The sequence below is a fragment of the Botrytis deweyae genome (genome assembly GCF_014898535.1).
Source record: "Botrytis deweyae strain B1 chromosome Unknown BDEW_011, whole genome shotgun sequence".
NCBI classification, from domain to species: domain Eukaryota; kingdom Fungi; phylum Ascomycota; class Leotiomycetes; order Helotiales; family Sclerotiniaceae; genus Botrytis; species Botrytis deweyae.
In genome coordinates this window covers 738,829-754,674 of record NW_024066218.1, presented here as the reverse complement: position 1 = coordinate 754,674, position 15,846 = coordinate 738,829, and the positions used below count along the sequence as shown (strand labels likewise).

General features: G+C 44.2%; 8 protein-coding genes across 8 annotated transcripts; 4 read left to right on the top strand and 4 right to left on the bottom strand.

Moving 5' to 3' along the window:
- Nucleotides 1–822: 822 nt before the first annotated feature.
- Nucleotides 823–3,690, bottom strand: EAE98_005679 (uncharacterized protein). Its single transcript, XM_038953301.1, has 3 exons — nt 3,397–3,690; nt 1,266–3,296; nt 823–1,213 (listed from the first exon to the last, which is right to left on the bottom strand). The coding sequence occupies exons 2-3, from the start codon at nt 3,219–3,221 to the stop codon at nt 977–979; spliced, it is 2,193 nt and encodes a 730-aa protein (XP_038810402.1). The 5' UTR covers nt 3,222–3,296; nt 3,397–3,690; the 3' UTR covers nt 823–976.
- Nucleotides 3,691–4,188: 498 nt separating this feature from the next.
- Nucleotides 4,189–5,037, top strand: EAE98_005678 (uncharacterized protein; the record flags this gene model as incomplete). Its single annotated transcript, XM_038953300.1, has 3 exons — nt 4,189–4,494; nt 4,559–4,819; nt 4,867–5,037. The coding sequence occupies 3 exons, from the start codon at nt 4,189–4,191 to the stop codon at nt 5,035–5,037; spliced, it is 738 nt and encodes a 245-aa protein (XP_038810401.1).
- Nucleotides 5,038–5,398: 361 nt separating this feature from the next.
- On the bottom strand, nt 5,399–6,076 carry EAE98_005677 (uncharacterized protein; the record flags this gene model as incomplete). The annotated part of the gene is made up of 2 exons (XM_038953299.1): nt 5,399–5,731; nt 5,804–6,076. The coding sequence occupies 2 exons, from the start codon at nt 6,074–6,076 to the stop codon at nt 5,399–5,401; spliced, it is 606 nt and encodes a 201-aa protein (XP_038810400.1).
- Nucleotides 6,077–6,263: 187 nt separating this feature from the next.
- Nucleotides 6,264–7,656, top strand: EAE98_005676 (uncharacterized protein). The gene is made up of 3 exons (XM_038953298.1): nt 6,264–6,544; nt 6,602–7,426; nt 7,478–7,656. The coding sequence occupies exons 1-3, from the start codon at nt 6,322–6,324 to the stop codon at nt 7,516–7,518; spliced, it is 1,089 nt and encodes a 362-aa protein (XP_038810399.1). The 5' UTR covers nt 6,264–6,321; the 3' UTR covers nt 7,519–7,656.
- A 174-nt stretch (nt 7,657–7,830) lies between these two features.
- On the top strand, nt 7,831–8,955 carry EAE98_005675 (uncharacterized protein; the record flags this gene model as incomplete). Its single annotated transcript, XM_038953297.1, has 1 exon — nt 7,831–8,955. The coding sequence occupies one exon, from the start codon at nt 7,831–7,833 to the stop codon at nt 8,953–8,955; it is 1,125 nt and encodes a 374-aa protein (XP_038810398.1).
- A 476-nt stretch (nt 8,956–9,431) lies between these two features.
- Nucleotides 9,432–11,204, top strand: EAE98_005674 (uncharacterized protein). Its single transcript, XM_038953296.1, has 2 exons — nt 9,432–9,721; nt 9,783–11,204. The coding sequence occupies exons 1-2, from the start codon at nt 9,588–9,590 to the stop codon at nt 11,143–11,145; spliced, it is 1,497 nt and encodes a 498-aa protein (XP_038810397.1). The 5' UTR covers nt 9,432–9,587; the 3' UTR covers nt 11,146–11,204.
- A 99-nt stretch (nt 11,205–11,303) lies between these two features.
- On the bottom strand, nt 11,304–11,828 carry EAE98_005673 (uncharacterized protein; the record flags this gene model as incomplete). The annotated part of the gene is made up of 1 exon (XM_038953295.1): nt 11,304–11,828. The coding sequence occupies one exon, from the start codon at nt 11,826–11,828 to the stop codon at nt 11,304–11,306; it is 525 nt and encodes a 174-aa protein (XP_038810396.1).
- A 1,591-nt stretch (nt 11,829–13,419) lies between these two features.
- EAE98_005672 (uncharacterized protein) lies at nt 13,420–15,207 on the bottom strand (the record flags this gene model as incomplete). The annotated part of the gene is made up of 1 exon (XM_038953294.1): nt 13,420–15,207. The coding sequence occupies one exon, from the start codon at nt 15,205–15,207 to the stop codon at nt 13,420–13,422; it is 1,788 nt and encodes a 595-aa protein (XP_038810395.1).
- Nucleotides 15,208–15,846: the final 639 nt, after the last annotated feature.

Sequence of the window (15,846 nt, the reverse complement as noted above, 5' to 3'; positions counted from 1 at the left end):
AGAGTAAAAGGCTTATCTTTTGCATGAGATTGCTCGAAGTGATTAGACGTGATTGGACGTGATGAGCTTGATTTGGGGTATGGGGGCGCTAGGGCTTGTGGAGTTATCATGGTAGCGGGATGAACTTCATCAATTGCAAGCTGATTGCCACAAACATGACGAAGAAAGAAAAAGAAAGAAAAGCATCAACTAACATCAACTAACATCAAACGCTTCAGAAAGGTATATGTCATTCTAATGATGTATCACCATCGTTGCCAAGTAGGCAAAATAGGGGTACAATATCTCAACTTCTGGGCAAAGCTTGGTGTTCGACCTGTAAACAATTGGTACAACGACGGCCCCGTCAGCTGAACGGTAGATATGGGATATCGCACCTCCCTCCCTCTATCGTCGCTCTCGTCCATAGAGGCTGGGTCTGGAAACCATGTGATAGTTCACTTTGGGTGTCTTTCTTGCGTCTAACAGCTCGATGCTTAAATATAATTTGTAAGAAAAACTTCCGATTCGACTAACCGGCTGTCAAAGTTGCATCAATGAAGTGCCGGCCAAATGTCTGTGTATCTTTTAAGTTTGATAGATTTGCGTTCTGTGTTTTGGTATTGCGCTACTCAAAGCAATAGCTTACAACTTTCTTCCTATGTAGTGAATCGATTGTCAGATACAATAACGGGTCCAAATGTAGACAATTATCACATGGAGAGGTTGAGAGGTTGAAATATCGAAATATTCAACACAAGGTGCAACGCAATGTAAAAAAATTCAGCTCATCCGAGGTATTTATTTAAACCATCGGAATGTAAATAGACAGGATATTTCGTCGCAAGTACAATGATGGTATCTATATTTAGAATGTTCAAATCCGCAAGTAATAATAAGAAAGGCATACAACAGCCTATGATCTAGATGCGATAAAAATACAACGAATTTACATGGTCATCATCCATTATATAGGTACAATTTTGCTTTTTCAACTTCACGTCGCACCACTCTTCAATTCCTGAACTTCGACCTCCTTTACTTCGGGCTCCTTCTTTGGTTCTGGTAATATCTTTCCGTCTGGCCCCCTGGGCTTTCTCTTCCATCCAGTTGACAACAATGGGCCCATCTTGAATCGTGGGAAGGCATGCGCTTCCGTGTTAATAACTATTTGGTCCAAGGGGAGGATATCATTTGGCGAGAAAAGAAGATAAAAATATTTGAGGGTTTCAGCCTGGTTAAAGTCAGCAAATCGTCAATAGCAAGCGGATATAGGGTGTACTTACAAGCCAGAAACTCTCCATGTTATCCTTGGTTTGCGCAGGTAGAACATTGGCATTAGAGAGACTCGTGAACCCACCACCTTCGCTAACAGCTGTGTGGTTCATGAAAGACCTAAACATTTCCCATCCCCATTCTCTGTACATCTCCTCTCCCGTGATACGCCACATATAGAACAATGTCTCGATAGTTTCTGGCCTTTGGAGATTGTGGTTATCGTTGTTCTTTATAATGAAGTCCTTGCGCCACTCTTGATTCTCCGGATCATCAAAATTTGTAGGTGCTTGATGTGGTGCATCTTCTGGCAATGGTGGATCATCAATGTTGAAATGTGCGATTTCAGGGGCAAGCCCGGTTGCCATCACTTTGTACATTCCCCAGCAGGTGTGCGTCAATTCTCTTGCTAGTTTCATCTCTTCATCCTTCTTCGCGTTCCAGCTTGGTAGCTTGCGTGCCTCAGCCTCCGTAATGCCACCAGTGGCACCTAGAGCAATTGTTCCACCCATAAAGCATACCAAGTGATCCATCTTTGGCGAAAGAGAGCCACCCAGACCCTCAGGTCGCTCAGCAAGAACAGTAAATTTGGAAGGGCTAGAGTAAGTGATAAGATGCTTCCGAACTCCCTTGAGTGCCTCGTCCCATAATTCTTCATAGATAGGCTCTTCTTTTGAAGTTTGAAGATATTGCTTGATCAAATATTCGTAATATGAATCACCACGGCTGCCAAGACGAATGTTGCTTCCACGGAAGTTTCCAGTATTAGCGTATATGTAGATTGGCAAGAGCCCATCCTCCATGCCATTATCATCAATAATCTTCATCACCTTCTCAGCCTTTTCCCAGTATTCAGTCTCTCCAGTAAGTTTGGTAAGATATTTCAGTTCCAATTGCAACGTCGCTGCCTCTGCTGTGGATGACGCCCCGCCATCATCATGAGATGGAACACCTTTGGTGGTCTTGAGATTAACGCTGGCGAATGGTATTCCAGAGGGAGAGTCAAAGGCGCCAAGCAAACGATCAGCTAAATCCCTTGACTTTTCCAGATATAAATCCTCCCCTGAAGCTCCTTCATCATCCTCGGCCAATGGAGCTAAGTGTGGGTACTCGGTGGAGAGATAATGGGCGGATAGAAGACCCCCAAGCATGCGAATTGTAGTTTCGAACGTGTTGACTTCTTGATCTTGGTCGTAGTCCAGTGAAGTCGTAATCCATTCCCTTGCATGCTGCACCCTGCTCGTCAAATTCATCAATATCATTGTATCCAAAGCATCCACAATTATCCAGCCCATTCCTTTTGGTGTCATTTGCTTTCCATGTTTCGAAATTGGATGAAACTCGTCATAGCCCCATGCATATCGCTCATATGCATCCCAACTCAAAGTAAAAGCTTCCTTGACCCTTTCCCTTCGATCTAGCCAGTCAATTGAGTTAGGTCCCTTTTCCTGCCGCTGTAGCCATGTCCATCTGTTTGTCGATTTCTTTTTCGTCTCGTCACTGGATCCAAAGAACCCTAAAAAGTATAACGCACAAAATAAAAATGCGATGGACCCAATTATGGTGCGCCGCCGTTTGTAAAACGGTTGTGCTCTCCTGGAGGAGGCATATGAATACGGCTTGTCTTTGTACATTGGCAGATCCCTATTTTCTCCAAGAAGGTTTCCAACTCGATCTTGTATGCCGCTAATTACTCCACTTGTATGTGCCGTCGATGATCTCGCGGTCATGCCAGAGGCCGCCCAAGCTTTGTTTTCCAAATTGCGCTGAGGATCTGTGAAAGAGGGGACGTTTTTTGGGATAGAAAAAGTGGACATCTCTTCGACAGCTTGCTTCCCAGACTCATAAGCTTGCTCGCCTGCTTCTTTGACCCTTTGAGTGATATTTGAAGCAGCTTGTGTCGCAGTGCCTCGAAGGATGTTGAATGCTGGAGAGCGGCGTAGATTAAAGGGGTCGCGACTGTTCATGGAAACTTCAAAATCATTTCATTACTAGAAGGCGCGACTATGAACAAACACTAAGATACCAAAAACTTAAAATATCTGAAGCTTATCATTAGGTGTCATTTCTTTCGAAACGGAGAGGCTCAAGAGCTATAAATTCTGCGAGAACAGTACACGTAACCTTGGAAGGCGTACTTACCGAGCCTTGGGATAAATTACAGGCTTCATTCTCAGCCTTATATTGCACCTCTGAGTGTCCGTCCTACCTGTTAGATTTGCATTTCCAAGATCTTCTTGAACAGTCGAATCTGTTCAATAAATCTGAAAGACGTTGAAAATGGCGATTTGTGTGTCTACCCGGTATGTTTGGGCAATCATCATGAGAAATTTGGGTAGCCTCTGATAAAACTACGAAGAGTAACTTAGAATTCGAGCATATATATACCTGGTACCTATCGTAGGTCTGGCGATAGTTATCTGGGGAGCTTCAGTGGGTAGAGATGGAAAAGCAAAGCTCCCCCTGACCGCCATTTTAATTTTAAATGTGGGAATGCGACGAGTAGACTTATTATGATAAGAATGGGTAACTGTGATGAGAATAGCTAGAATCGCCAGGTCTTATAAGTTCGTCTACCGAGCCAGCAAGCCTAGCACTCGAGGCACTGTATGTAGCTGGCTCGGCTGGTAGGTATCTGACCGTTCCTAAGGAGGAGCTACAAAAGAAGATACAATGTCATGGATTATCACAACGAATATTTTAATATTTTTCGATTTTCGATTTTACAAATCCATAACGTGAATTTACTCTGGAAATTAACATTTGAACAGAGTTCTTTTTGGCAGGATTTACTAGGGATTCACTAAATATATGTGAATCACCTACATAAAGCAAGCAAAGCAAGCAAGCAGGCACAGCAAACACGGTACTTACACCATTACCGATTTATAGGTTCAAATCTTTGACTCTCTAGCCAGTGCTAAACCAGTCATGATGGCAACACATCGCCATGAATATCGTCAGTGGCCGTTTCTCACGGAAGAAGAGTTTGAGCTCGCCTGTGCGTTTCTGGATCGAAGATATTGTCGAGCGTCGTTGGGACCTGCAAGGAAGAACCTCAAGCTGTCCATGGGACGAACAGCAACTACTGGATCATGCTATGTTGAAATCATCCGATTAATTCACCCACCAAAAGATGATGATGATCTGTTACTTGCTCTTAGCAATTTGAGTAGTGGTTACGCTCCAAATTCTGCTCCGAGTCAAGAGGTGGAGATGATGGATGAGGATGAAGACGATGTTAGTGACTCTCTTCATTCGTGTTGACACTATGTGAATACTTAGACTCATTGACATCGTATAGGAGGCACTGCGTCCAAATAAGCCTTGGAGACTGGAGAGTGACGCTACCCCCCGATACAGTCTTTATTCTCACCAGCCTTACGTTACCTATGAGATTCACCTACATCCCACTTACAGAATACCGACTTTGTGGTTTACGCTTCACGATTTACCAAACGATGAGCCTGCGTTTGACATAAATTCAGTGTATCGACATCTCGTGCCGGAAGAGTACAAAAGTGAACTTCGTGCAATGGGAGTTATGGGTGGAATTTCTGCTGCTGTAAGTGGCTAATTTTTGCTACGAGAATACATCCTAACTAGTTTTAGCCGCATCCCATCACAGATGTACCGGCATTCTTCATTCATCCATGCCAAACCAGGGAGGCAATGGAGAATTTTGACTGCCCGGCAGATAATTATTTAATGGTATGGCTTGGCTTGATAGGTGGGTGTGTGGGACTATGGATGCCTCATGAAATGGCTCAGGAAGATCTATAGAGAAGAGCTTTTGGTGTTCTGCCTCAAAGAGTTTCGTCTTCACTGGGCATGTAATACATGGATCCAAGATATCACATAGATATTGAAGCTTCATGTTCATTTTGTGGACATGCAACGACAAAACCTATCACACGTGGACAATTGAAACATCACCAATTAGGTATGTACACTTGTGTTGTATCGGAAACACACAATGGTTCACACGCCATCTCTGACATGTCATTAGAGGTCAATGTACTTCATATGCGAATTGTATAGGAGCCGTAGCCCTTTAGATCCATTTTAGTCGACAACCGTGTGACCAAGACCAATACGCCTCAAACCAGTCCCCAACGCCTTTGCCATGCAATATCATCAGTCGCTAATCGTCATCACTGTCTTCCTCCATTGCAACGTCTCCTTCACTATCTTCTTCCTCCTCTTCATCCCGACGTCTTTTTTGTCCAGCAACACTTGCACTTGGGCTTGTTGCATCTTCCATGGCGTGATCAGAGGCAGGAGCTGGAACCTGGAGGGTTGAAGGCGGGGGTGGGGGAGGTAGATTACTCGTAGTGGTAGCTGCGGAAGGCGGCGCATTGAAAATGCTTTGCTGCAATTCTGTTGCCACGACCGCAGCCGCTGCTGCAGACGGCATACGGAAAGTACCGTCCAACTTGGCAATGGTATCTGACTTTGATTTGGCATATTGGATATTCTAGTAAGGTGAATGTCAGCCCTCAATCATTTTAAGTAGACGAGCAATAGAATTGTAGATTTCCCAACTAACCATTTCACGTCCAAGAAACTCAAATCCTTGCAATGCTCTCATAGCCTGAGTCGCGGTCTGGATATCTCTATACACCACGTGTGCTTGACCCCTCATCTTCATTGACTTAAGAGCTATGACATCCAGGACTGGACCATAAGTCGAGCATAATGTGTAGAGTTCTCTTCGTAAATCATCTTTTTGAATCTTCGACGAAGGTAAATTGGTAATGTAAAGGGTTTGATTTGGAGGGAACGACGTCCTCACTGGGACGGGTTTTACTGCGGCACTCATTCTGTTGTTACTGGGTAGTCAGTCGCGTCTTGAATTTGGGGTACTTCCAACATATATCAATATAGATATAAATTTCGAGAGTCCGCCTTTCGCAGCCTTGCGCTAGCTTGAAGTGGTTAGTAATCAGACGTATAGGGAGTACCCGCCCCACGTTTAAGCAAGCATCTCTCGTCCATGCGGTAATGCCAACATAAGTACATATTTACAGTGATAGTAGAGAGCTCCTCCTATCAAGAAGCAACAAAATGCCTGGTCCAGAAGTTCATCACCTTTTCCATCATCCTATCGCGGATCACTCGTTCTCAGCCGATAGACAGACATTGGCTGTAGCACGCGACACCAGTGTCGAGCTCTATGGACGAGACGGTAAGGGCTTCAAGCTCAAGGACGAATTGAAAGGTCATGACAAGACCGTCACCAGTGTTGATATAGCTCCTAACAGTGGTAGAATTGTAACATGCTCCCAAGGTTTGTACCCATTTAATCCTTCCAATTGATTTAACAATGTTGATAATATTGGGTCAGACCGCAATGCTTTGGTTTGGGAACCATCTCCCACTGGCTATAAACCTACTCTCGTCCTTCTCCGAATCAACCGTGCGGCCACATTTGTTCGATGGTCTCCTTCCGAAACGAAGTTCGCCGTTGGATCCGGTGCAAGGGTAATTGCTATCTGCTATTTTGAAGAGGAGAACGACTGGTGGGTTTCGAAACACATCAAGAAGCCTATCCGTAGCACCATCACAACTGTCGCATGGCATCCAAATTCCGTTCTTCTAGCTGCCGGCTCTACCGATGCCCATGCGAGAGTGTTTTCGAGTTTTATTAAGGGGGTAGATGCTAGACCAGAACCTGGAGTATGGGGAGAACGTCTGCCATTCAACACTGTCTGCGGAGAGTATCTCAACAATTCTGCTGGATGGGTTCACGCGGTATCGTTCTCACCGAGTGGAAACGCCCTGGCCTTTGCTGCACATGATAGCAGCATCACAGTCGTGTACCCCAATGGCGCAGACCAACCTCCAAAGGCTGTTGTTAGTGTCAGCACACAGCTTCTCCCTTTTATGAGTTTGATCTGGAATGGCGAAGCTGAGATCATTGCGGCAGGCTATGACTGTGAGGCATTCAGATTTGGTGGTAACGAAGGGGGCTGGCAACTCACAGGTTCCTTGGAATCAAAAGGGGGCCCGGTCAAAGATGTTGGAGAGGAGAGTGCTTTCAATATGTTCAAGCAAATGGACTTGAAAGGAAAAGTCAAGGATGATACACAATTGACAACTGTGCATCAAAACACCATCAGCACTATCCGCGTCTATGAAGGTTCGGAAAGTGGTGTCAGCAAGTTCACTAGTAAGTGCTCCTTCAATCTATACCTTTACGGGGAAACTAATTGATTTTTAGCGAGCGGTGTTGATGGAAGAATTGTTATTTGGAACGCTTAGAATAGAGCTGAATAGAAGCACTGACGAGTTTCGCAACTTTGTGTACAAAGCCTCAGCATGCAACGCAGTGGCTCTTTGCCGTTCTATAATTTCCATGCAGAATATAACATATTACATGACCCATTTTAATTATGCCAGAGAACAATCCAGCTAAGTATATTTCCTTCGAGAATCACACCATGTTTCGTTGTAATTGTTGCCCTTAGAGAAACCAGACCTTATCTCTCTCTCACCCTCCTTGAAGAATCTGATAATATTTATTTCCATCTTCCATTCGTACCACCTTTGCCCTGACGAAGCTTTCTCTACGCCATGGATTTCAACAACGATGAGAAATCTAAAGCTTTTTATCCTTTTGACATTAATTCATTACGTCACTCCCGAAGTTTTCGAGGCATTGTAAACGGGATCAATAGTCCTATGCAACTATCCAATCAAGCGATTCTTCATCTCCCTGTTGCGTCTGGCAGTCAGATGGCGTCTGTGACGGGAAACGCTAGCGCCGAGGGAAGTAAGCCCTTTCAAGGCGAAAATAGAGCGTCCTTTGGGTATGTATTGCAGGAATCCTCTCCAGCCACTGAGGCGACGATTGATCCTGATCCGGACTGTCTAATGACCACACCTGTCTCGACTCGACAAAACTCTCAGACCCTACTAGATCCGGGTTACAGTCAATGCCAAGGAGGTTCTCGTGCAACTGACAACCGCGCTGAACATTCACGTGCACTGCCTCTACGCCACGTTTCTGGCAGTTGCCTTCCCACTATTGCTATGATGCTAAACAACTCTCCATCAGACCGGGTCCCCATGCATTCCATGGGGACTTACACACCATCTAAACCAATACTGGATAATAGGATGTCCATTTCGAATGCCTCAGATAGTACAATCGTTGCACCTGTATCGATTCCTGAGCAGCGCTACTTCCTCTTGAATACCCTCTACCAAATATGCCTAGATGCCACCACCACTTACATTCGCGCTCTTCCAAATTCTTCTTATATTGGTCTCAGATACGAACAAACTCGTTCATATTCCCACCGATACCATCCATACCGTGGTAGAGGACGAGAAAGGTCATACAATGATGACCATTCCAAGACTCTTATGGACAATATCGAAGTAATCAGTACATTCATATGGAGGAAGGCTAGGAGAGATCAGATGGCACCTCATCGAGCCGAATCGGATGCGGCCATGGATATGAACAATCTTTATAAACGGGGAGAAATTTTGGTCGATGGTATGGAAGAAAGAGCCAGGACTGAGGAAGCGCGAACTGCAGTATTGAATGCGGCTCTGGCGATGTGTGAGTGGTTGAGAATTGCGGAAGCTTGTACTTTATGTAAAGAGATTGAAGGAGAACTGAGAGATCTCACGAACTTAGAAATGGAACGCGCGAGACAGGAAAATGGTGAGGATGGTGATATTCTCTGAAGAGCGTGTATCTCAGAATTCAGTGAGGATTCAGCTAGGTATTTCCTTTGCAGTTTATCAACATTGAACGCAGATAGCACATGATATTCTCATCCAATGTGAATCCACTCTATGAAGCCAGCTTGAATATTTGAAAACTCATAATCGATATCATATCAATATATGATCTTAATGTAACCTATAACACAGAACCATCGAGATGATGTAACATGATATGACGGAATGCAGCCGTGACCTTATGCTGTATCTAAAAAGCGCCTGCTTGAGCGGGAAACCATCTAATGATCGAGAGAGCTGAAAGCCAGTGGCCGTTGTTCGCAATGAAGTAAATATCAATTTGTTTTCATGGAGCTAAAGAGGACTAGATCTAATCTAATCTTATCTTAGATCTACCTAGGCTCATATGACCGAAACGAACCCGAGTGAGGGGATATGCACGATAAATTTCGCCATACCGAGTTCCCTGCAGATCGATTACTTCTCGTCCCGTTACTAATTAGAGGATAAGTAAAAATTATGAGGTGTGCGATGAGGAGTTTTCTATCCTCTGTACGCCCTCCATGACTTCGCAGTAATACTAATACATATTCTCTATATATCTCTACACTCACTAAAGGAGCAATTTTCACAAAATGGCAACCATCAAGTCAGTGGCAATCATCGGCGCTGGACCAGCTGGCGCAATTGCACTCGATGCTCTGGCTCAGGAGCAAGCATTTGGTGAGATCCGGCTCTTTGAGAGAAGAGAGAAAGCTGGAGGATGCTGGTGAGTACGAAATGTCTGAATGGTTAGAGCAATAGAACAATCACTCATATTCATCTCACAGGCTCGGAGATCCAAAAGATCACGTCCAACAGATTCCAGACTTTGAAAAACTTGCTTCTCGCAGACCAGACGAGACTCTTCCCATTCCATCTGAACTTCCTACTACGCTTCCGCACAATACCCAATATAGATTTTCTGATACCTCGATATATCCCACGTTGGAAACAAATATAGATGCTTTCGCCATGTCTTTTTCTCAAGAACCGTTTCCGGAAACAAGATCGGCGGTCAATATCAAGAGGCATGGCGAAAACTCGCCATTTCGCCATTGGAAGGTGGTAGAAAAATATGTTCAAGATTTGGTGGATCGGAAAGGATACCCGGATCTGATATCGTACAATACTACTGTGGAGCTTGTTCATAAAGACCCACATACATCGAAATGGGTTTTGACGTTGCGCAAGCCCCTTGACAATGGAATTGAAGATAGATGGTGGACGGAATCTTTCGATGCAGTTGTTGTAGCAGCAGGACACTACAGTGTCCCGTTCATTCCTTCAACTCCTGGTCTTTCTACCTTCTCCCAAAATTTTCCTGGAAGGGTTCTTCATTCAAAAGCTTGGCGTGACCCAGAAACATATCGTGGGAAGCGTGTAGTAGTCGTTGGCGCCAGCATCTCTGGTCCTGATATTTCTTATGCTCTTGCTGATTATGTTGAACGACCTCTTCATTCTGTTGTGCGGGGCAAATATCATCCTTATTTTTTTGACTATGCTTTCCAGCATCCCCATATTCTGCGACGTCCGCCTATATCCCACATAACTTCGGATCCTAATGCAGATGAGCGAACAATTCACTTTGAAGATGGGTCTAAATTAGAGAAAGTAGACTATATTATCTTCGGAACTGGATATTCCTGGACTCTTCCTTTCATTCCTAATCTCGATTCTACTATTCGCAATAATCGTCTTCCGAATCTGTATCAACATATATTTTGGCGCGAGGACCCTACCTTGACTTTCGTTGGTGCTGTAGCCGCAGGATTTACATTTAAGGTATTTGAATGGCAAGCCGTACTTGTAGCACGATTTTTGGCCGGACACATCACTCTTCCTTCAGCTGAAGAGCAAAAGAAATGGGAAGAAGATAGAATCGCAGTAAAAGGGGATGGAGTACCCTTCACAGCTCTCTATCCCGATTTTGAAGAGTATTTTGAGACCATCAGGGAAATGGCAGGCGAGCCAAAGAATGGTAAAGGTAGAAGTTTACCAAAGTTCCAGAAGTGGTGGCGAGAAGGATTTGATAATGGACACTTGAAAAGAATAGATATGTGGAAAAGGGGGAACGAGGAAGCGAGACGTAGAATCGAGAAAGAGAACCGGGAAAGTGCTGTATCACCAGAATCACGAGTCAGCAATCTGTAAATATCTGTATGGTTACTCAAATGTATTGAGAATTACGGTTTATCGAACCGTTCTTCGATGTTATTGATATATGCCTATGAGTTTTATCTAACTCGATCCGTTGCAGTAGTTCTAGAAGAGCAAACATGGTTATTGCTGTGCTCTCAGACGATCCGTACTTAACTTCGCTCCTCCGATATCTCCTCTAACCTCTCCTTCTCCAACCTTTCCGTCTCCAACTTCTCCCTCTCCGCTTTCTCGTTCTTCTTCCGTAACATTTCTAGTGCAGCTCCCGGGACAAGGATAGGTTCCCAGACATCAACCCAAATGTCCTCTATGCTGGTCGAGGTTTGCTCTTTAACACCACGTTTTCTGTAGTACGGATACCTTTCCATGAGACGCTGCACAAGTTCACTCATATTGATAGTGTGCATAGCATATAGCTTCTTGACAAGGTGCCAACCATTTTTGTCTCCACCAAATTTAAAGTGGCTAGGCCAGGTATCATCGCCGCTGACATCAATGTCGAAGTCTTTGATATTGTCAACATTTTTGGGTTTCAAATTCCACTTCCATAGTTCCGGGATGCTGCAGAGATTATGGAGTACTGCTTGTCCATGATAATTTGGGAAAAAGGTTCCATTGATCTTAATGGCAGGCGCTGCCTCTCTGACAAGCTCGCGACTTAGAATTCTCATCTTCATTCTAAAAAAAAAAAAAATTGAGGTTATACCGATGGAAAATAATCGAGAACATAGAATCGACCCAGAAAAAGGCCCGGTCACAAGAGATGTCATATTCAAGAACCATACTTTGTATTAAGAAAAAGGGGCGTTGGATTTTAAAACTAAATCTGAACAAAGTCATCGGATCAAGGAATCTAGAAGTCTTCGTTTTATATAAAAGGGCGCCACCCTCAATATTAAGATATGCCTTTCGACAAATCATGAAGAGATTGAAAATTTGGGCTCTAAAGGTAGGGTGTACTTGGTCGAAGTACTTTTGGCGAAAGCAGGCTTGTTTTTGTGCGTAGAATTTCTTGTTACGGTTTAAAGGGATTGCGCCCTCAAATACACCCCGATCTCGATTAAATTGCGGTTAAGATATTGCTACTATGATAGGGTTGCGGCTGCAAGCTGCAAATGTTAGTATGTATACGTCTGTATTATTTGAGATGCTGGAGATAGAGGATACTACATACGAAGATTGAGGATACAAAACTCCCAGATGATCAGACGCACTTCCGGCAATAGATCTAGCAGCAAACACTTTTCCTTCTGAGGACGAATAGAATTCGGCCAATTTCGAGACTGTAAACAATTATTAGCCTTTTTCAAAACGAAGTATTCAGCTACTCAATAGACCATGCTTATTCACTACCCTTTCGGATCTACCACTGCTGCATTACATGTCCGAATTACTCGTGTCACATCATCTCGGTCTCCAAGAAAGAGACAATTAATTGTTCTGCTTCAAAATCAAACTTTCGTCTACGAATAATGACATTGATGGTCTTGGGAACAGCATGTAAGCGAAACAATTTCACATTTCTTACTATACAGCAACGGTTTGTAGCTTTCAGTGGCCTCGTTCCTTCTTTTTCCTTCTCCCTGTTCCCTCATTTCCAAAATGTTCAGAGATAGAAATCATTTCCATTAAGAACGCCAAGAGATTCCAGATTTCGTTACTATTAAGCCAAAGCAAGCGACTTTAGTGTGGGCGTATTTTGACTTCAAGAGATTGACCAGGCATACGATTGCTATCCCACCTGAAGACTCCGTAGTACAGACCAATAAACCACCCATCATGATAGTGTCAGTACCAAGAGCAGGATCCATACCAATCAGCATCGGGGTCAGAAATGCAGTTGTAAAGACTTTACTTTGATGAAGTGTGGACGCCGGTCAAGAAAGCATACTACGCACGAAATATGCAAATTTATCTTCAACAATTTCGTCATCGAGCACATTAATCACTGTTTTTATGCTAGGAAATTAATTGGCTTTCTTAGATTGCTACGAACTGATATTAAAGCAAAGATCACCAGCTGACAAATAAAGCTTGAGAGACGGAACTGCATACCGCGAATCTCTTCGAACCGCCATGCCGTCATGCCACACGTTTCGTTTCACATTTCGAACCTACGATTCTCCCACTTGACGAGGAACTTTAGGTTGCGTAAAGACCCTCGTAGAGTCTGAATGTTCCAAACGATCAGGAAAACTCTGATCGTCGCATTATTCCAAAAAATTCGAATCCCTCAAAGCACCAGAATATCCCATTCCCACCGCTATCTTATCCATGGAGCCCAACATGCCCGAACCTCGCATCCGCAGGCCTAACTTCACCCTCACCCTCAATAGCCCACTGCCTCTGTCTTCTCTGCCCTTCCCTTTCCCTAAACATCCTATGCTGTTTCTGCGCCTGAAGCGTATACCAATAAAGCCAGCTCTGCAACGGACCCCATCCATGATAAAACTCCGCCCAAACCCGCATCGCAGAAACTCCCGGCCATCCTCTCTCAGCGAACATGCGCGGCCAGTCCCGCATATCGAAAAATCGCCGATCACGATGGTCTGGCGCATCTAAGACCCAGTGAAATTCGGCCCACATGCGGTTTTGCAACGGTGTTCCATCTGTCCATCGACCGGCTTTCTTTTCCTGACTTCTTCGCTTGGCTCGCCAGGTGGCGCTCATGACTTGTGAGATTCGACGACGGGCTTTGTGTCTCTTGGGAATAGGTTCCTCAATTTGGGTGTGTTCCATATCGTCTGCTTTCGCGGCCATTTTCTCAACGACATCGATTTTTCGCTTCAATTTTCCTGATTCTGCGTCAGTATCATTTGCGGCCCATGCCTTTACCCCATCCCAAATCTGACAATTCTTGATATGAACCTCATCCCTAAACCCTCTACCCTTCAAATCATAGAAAATACGTTTTCTCTGCGCCCACCAAGCCCCGGGCATTCTCTTCTGTCCGCGTCCAGCCATCCTCTCTTTCTCCGCATCCACGCCCTCGAATACCTTCTCAAAAACTCCCTTTGCCAACCCCCCATCAACAACAATCGAATCTACCTGTTCACCCCACGAAAATTGCAAAAGCTGCTCTTGCAACCGAACCACTTCCAGAATCTTCGTATTAGGTTTCTGCCACGGATTGAAATTATCATGCCATTGTTCTCCCTGAACGCGTGCGCGATTCCATCCCGAATTCATATCCAGATGTGGATAAGGATTGAGCTGTTCATCGCGTCGACACTTTGCCATGAATCCAGCCATCTCATACCATTCCCTCAAGCTCTCTTTCACCATTCTGGGGTGCAAGTGAATTTTGGACGGGAGTGGTGTTCTGGAAGCAAATGACTCGGCGAGACGGCGGGAATCTGGTTGGCCGTATTTGCGCGGTGTGATTGGAGGTGATCGTACGCATTGTAAGTATGTTTGCTGGCTGAGGTCTCGGTTGAAGAAGGCTGGCCGTGGTGCGGGAAACTTTGGGCAAATGTTGGGATACTTCTCGTAGAGTGCTCGGAGTTCAATGCGGCTTGTTGGACTGACGATCATTGGATTTGCTGAAGTGGTGGTCAAACTGGTGACAATTTTACTTGAGTTGCAAATTTTTCCTTTGTAATTTGGGTGTCGAAGACTGCTGCTCTCTGGAACAATAGTGCTGTCAGATGTTTGCTTTTGGTGGACAGTTTTAGAGACCACTGCAGTCTGAGTTGTATTATCGACTTTCAGACTTGGATTTGTGCTGGTAGATGTGGAGCTGGATGCTGAGCTGGAACTAGAACTGGAGCTGGGCAATGAAGGTTCTGGTGTCAGCATAGATGGCTTTGTGTTGACTGTCAGAGGATCGATCTCTTCATCATCGACAGCCTTATCTGCAGTTGTACAAATACCAGTTCCTCTCTCATTATCTTTATCAAAACCTGGCCCAGGTTTGTCAGCTACTTCTTTCAATCTGAGTTTGTCATCACAGATAGAAACAGAAGAACTAAAAAGCTGAGCAAAGTCAACATCAATGTAAGAATCAAGAGCCTGGAATTCTTGTAATGGTGTCTGTGTAGCAGAAATTTGTTCCATTGAAATGGTGATTTGTTTGTTGTCCTCAAGAAGGTAGAGACTGTTTTGTTAACTTGAAGCTGGTTGGGGAATCAAAAAGCTATTATGTTGTTGTTGTTGGGCTAGAGAAACTGGCACGGGGCCAGAAAGAAATTGGGAGCAAATTTAAGAAGTACACACCATATACAGTGAATAGAGGATGACTAACAAGGCCCGAAGTCAATGTGAATAGAATTTGATAGATCAACCATGAGCAATAATATGTGTCTGAAGATGATCAGGTAATATTATTATTTTGATACAACTCGAAGGGTTGTGCTCGCTTAATTGACTTGAATGGACAGGGGATTCCTCATCATGATTTTCAAAGCATTGAGTGGCAATGCATGATCTAGCAGTTTGACCTTGCACAAGTTTGATTGCAGAAGTATGCGGGAAAAAAATAATCGCAAAGTTTAGGACCAGCCCAGCAGACTGCTGGATCTTCAAGATAAAATTGTTTCGATTAATTGAACATTTTTGGATCTTCCAAATGTTAGTGGAATCCACAATAGTTGACCATACACCACACCACAATGTTACACCAATTTTATTCCATTTTCCAAAAATTGACCAATACCCAACCAACCAAGCTCCAGTAAGACCCCGTATCATCATTCA

What these genes read in the sequence shown, in the direction of transcription:
- EAE98_005674 (XM_038953296.1), top strand. Translation starts at nt 9,588, where the DNA reads ATGGCAACCATCAAGTCAGTGGCAATCATCGGCGCTGGACCAGCTGGC. An exon ending in GAGAAAGCTGGAGGATGCTG is followed by an intron (nt 9,722 to 9,782) that starts GTGAGTACGAAA and finishes TTCATCTCACAG; the next exon opens with GCTCGGAGATCCAAAAGATC.
- EAE98_005679 (XM_038953301.1), bottom strand. Translation starts at nt 3,221, where the DNA reads ATGAACAGTCGCGACCCCTTTAATCTACGCCGCTCTCCAGCATTCAAC. An exon ending in ACATGGAGAGTTTCTGGCTT is followed by an intron (nt 1,214 to 1,265) that starts GTAAGTACACCC and finishes GACTTTAACCAG; the next exon opens with GCTGAAACCCTCAAATATTT.
- EAE98_005676 (XM_038953298.1), top strand. Translation starts at nt 6,322, where the DNA reads ATGCCTGGTCCAGAAGTTCATCACCTTTTCCATCATCCTATCGCGGAT. An exon ending in AATTGTAACATGCTCCCAAG is followed by an intron (nt 6,545 to 6,601) that starts GTTTGTACCCAT and finishes ATATTGGGTCAG; the next exon opens with ACCGCAATGCTTTGGTTTGG. An exon ending in TGGTGTCAGCAAGTTCACTA is followed by an intron (nt 7,427 to 7,477) that starts GTAAGTGCTCCT and finishes ATTGATTTTTAG; the next exon opens with CGAGCGGTGTTGATGGAAGA.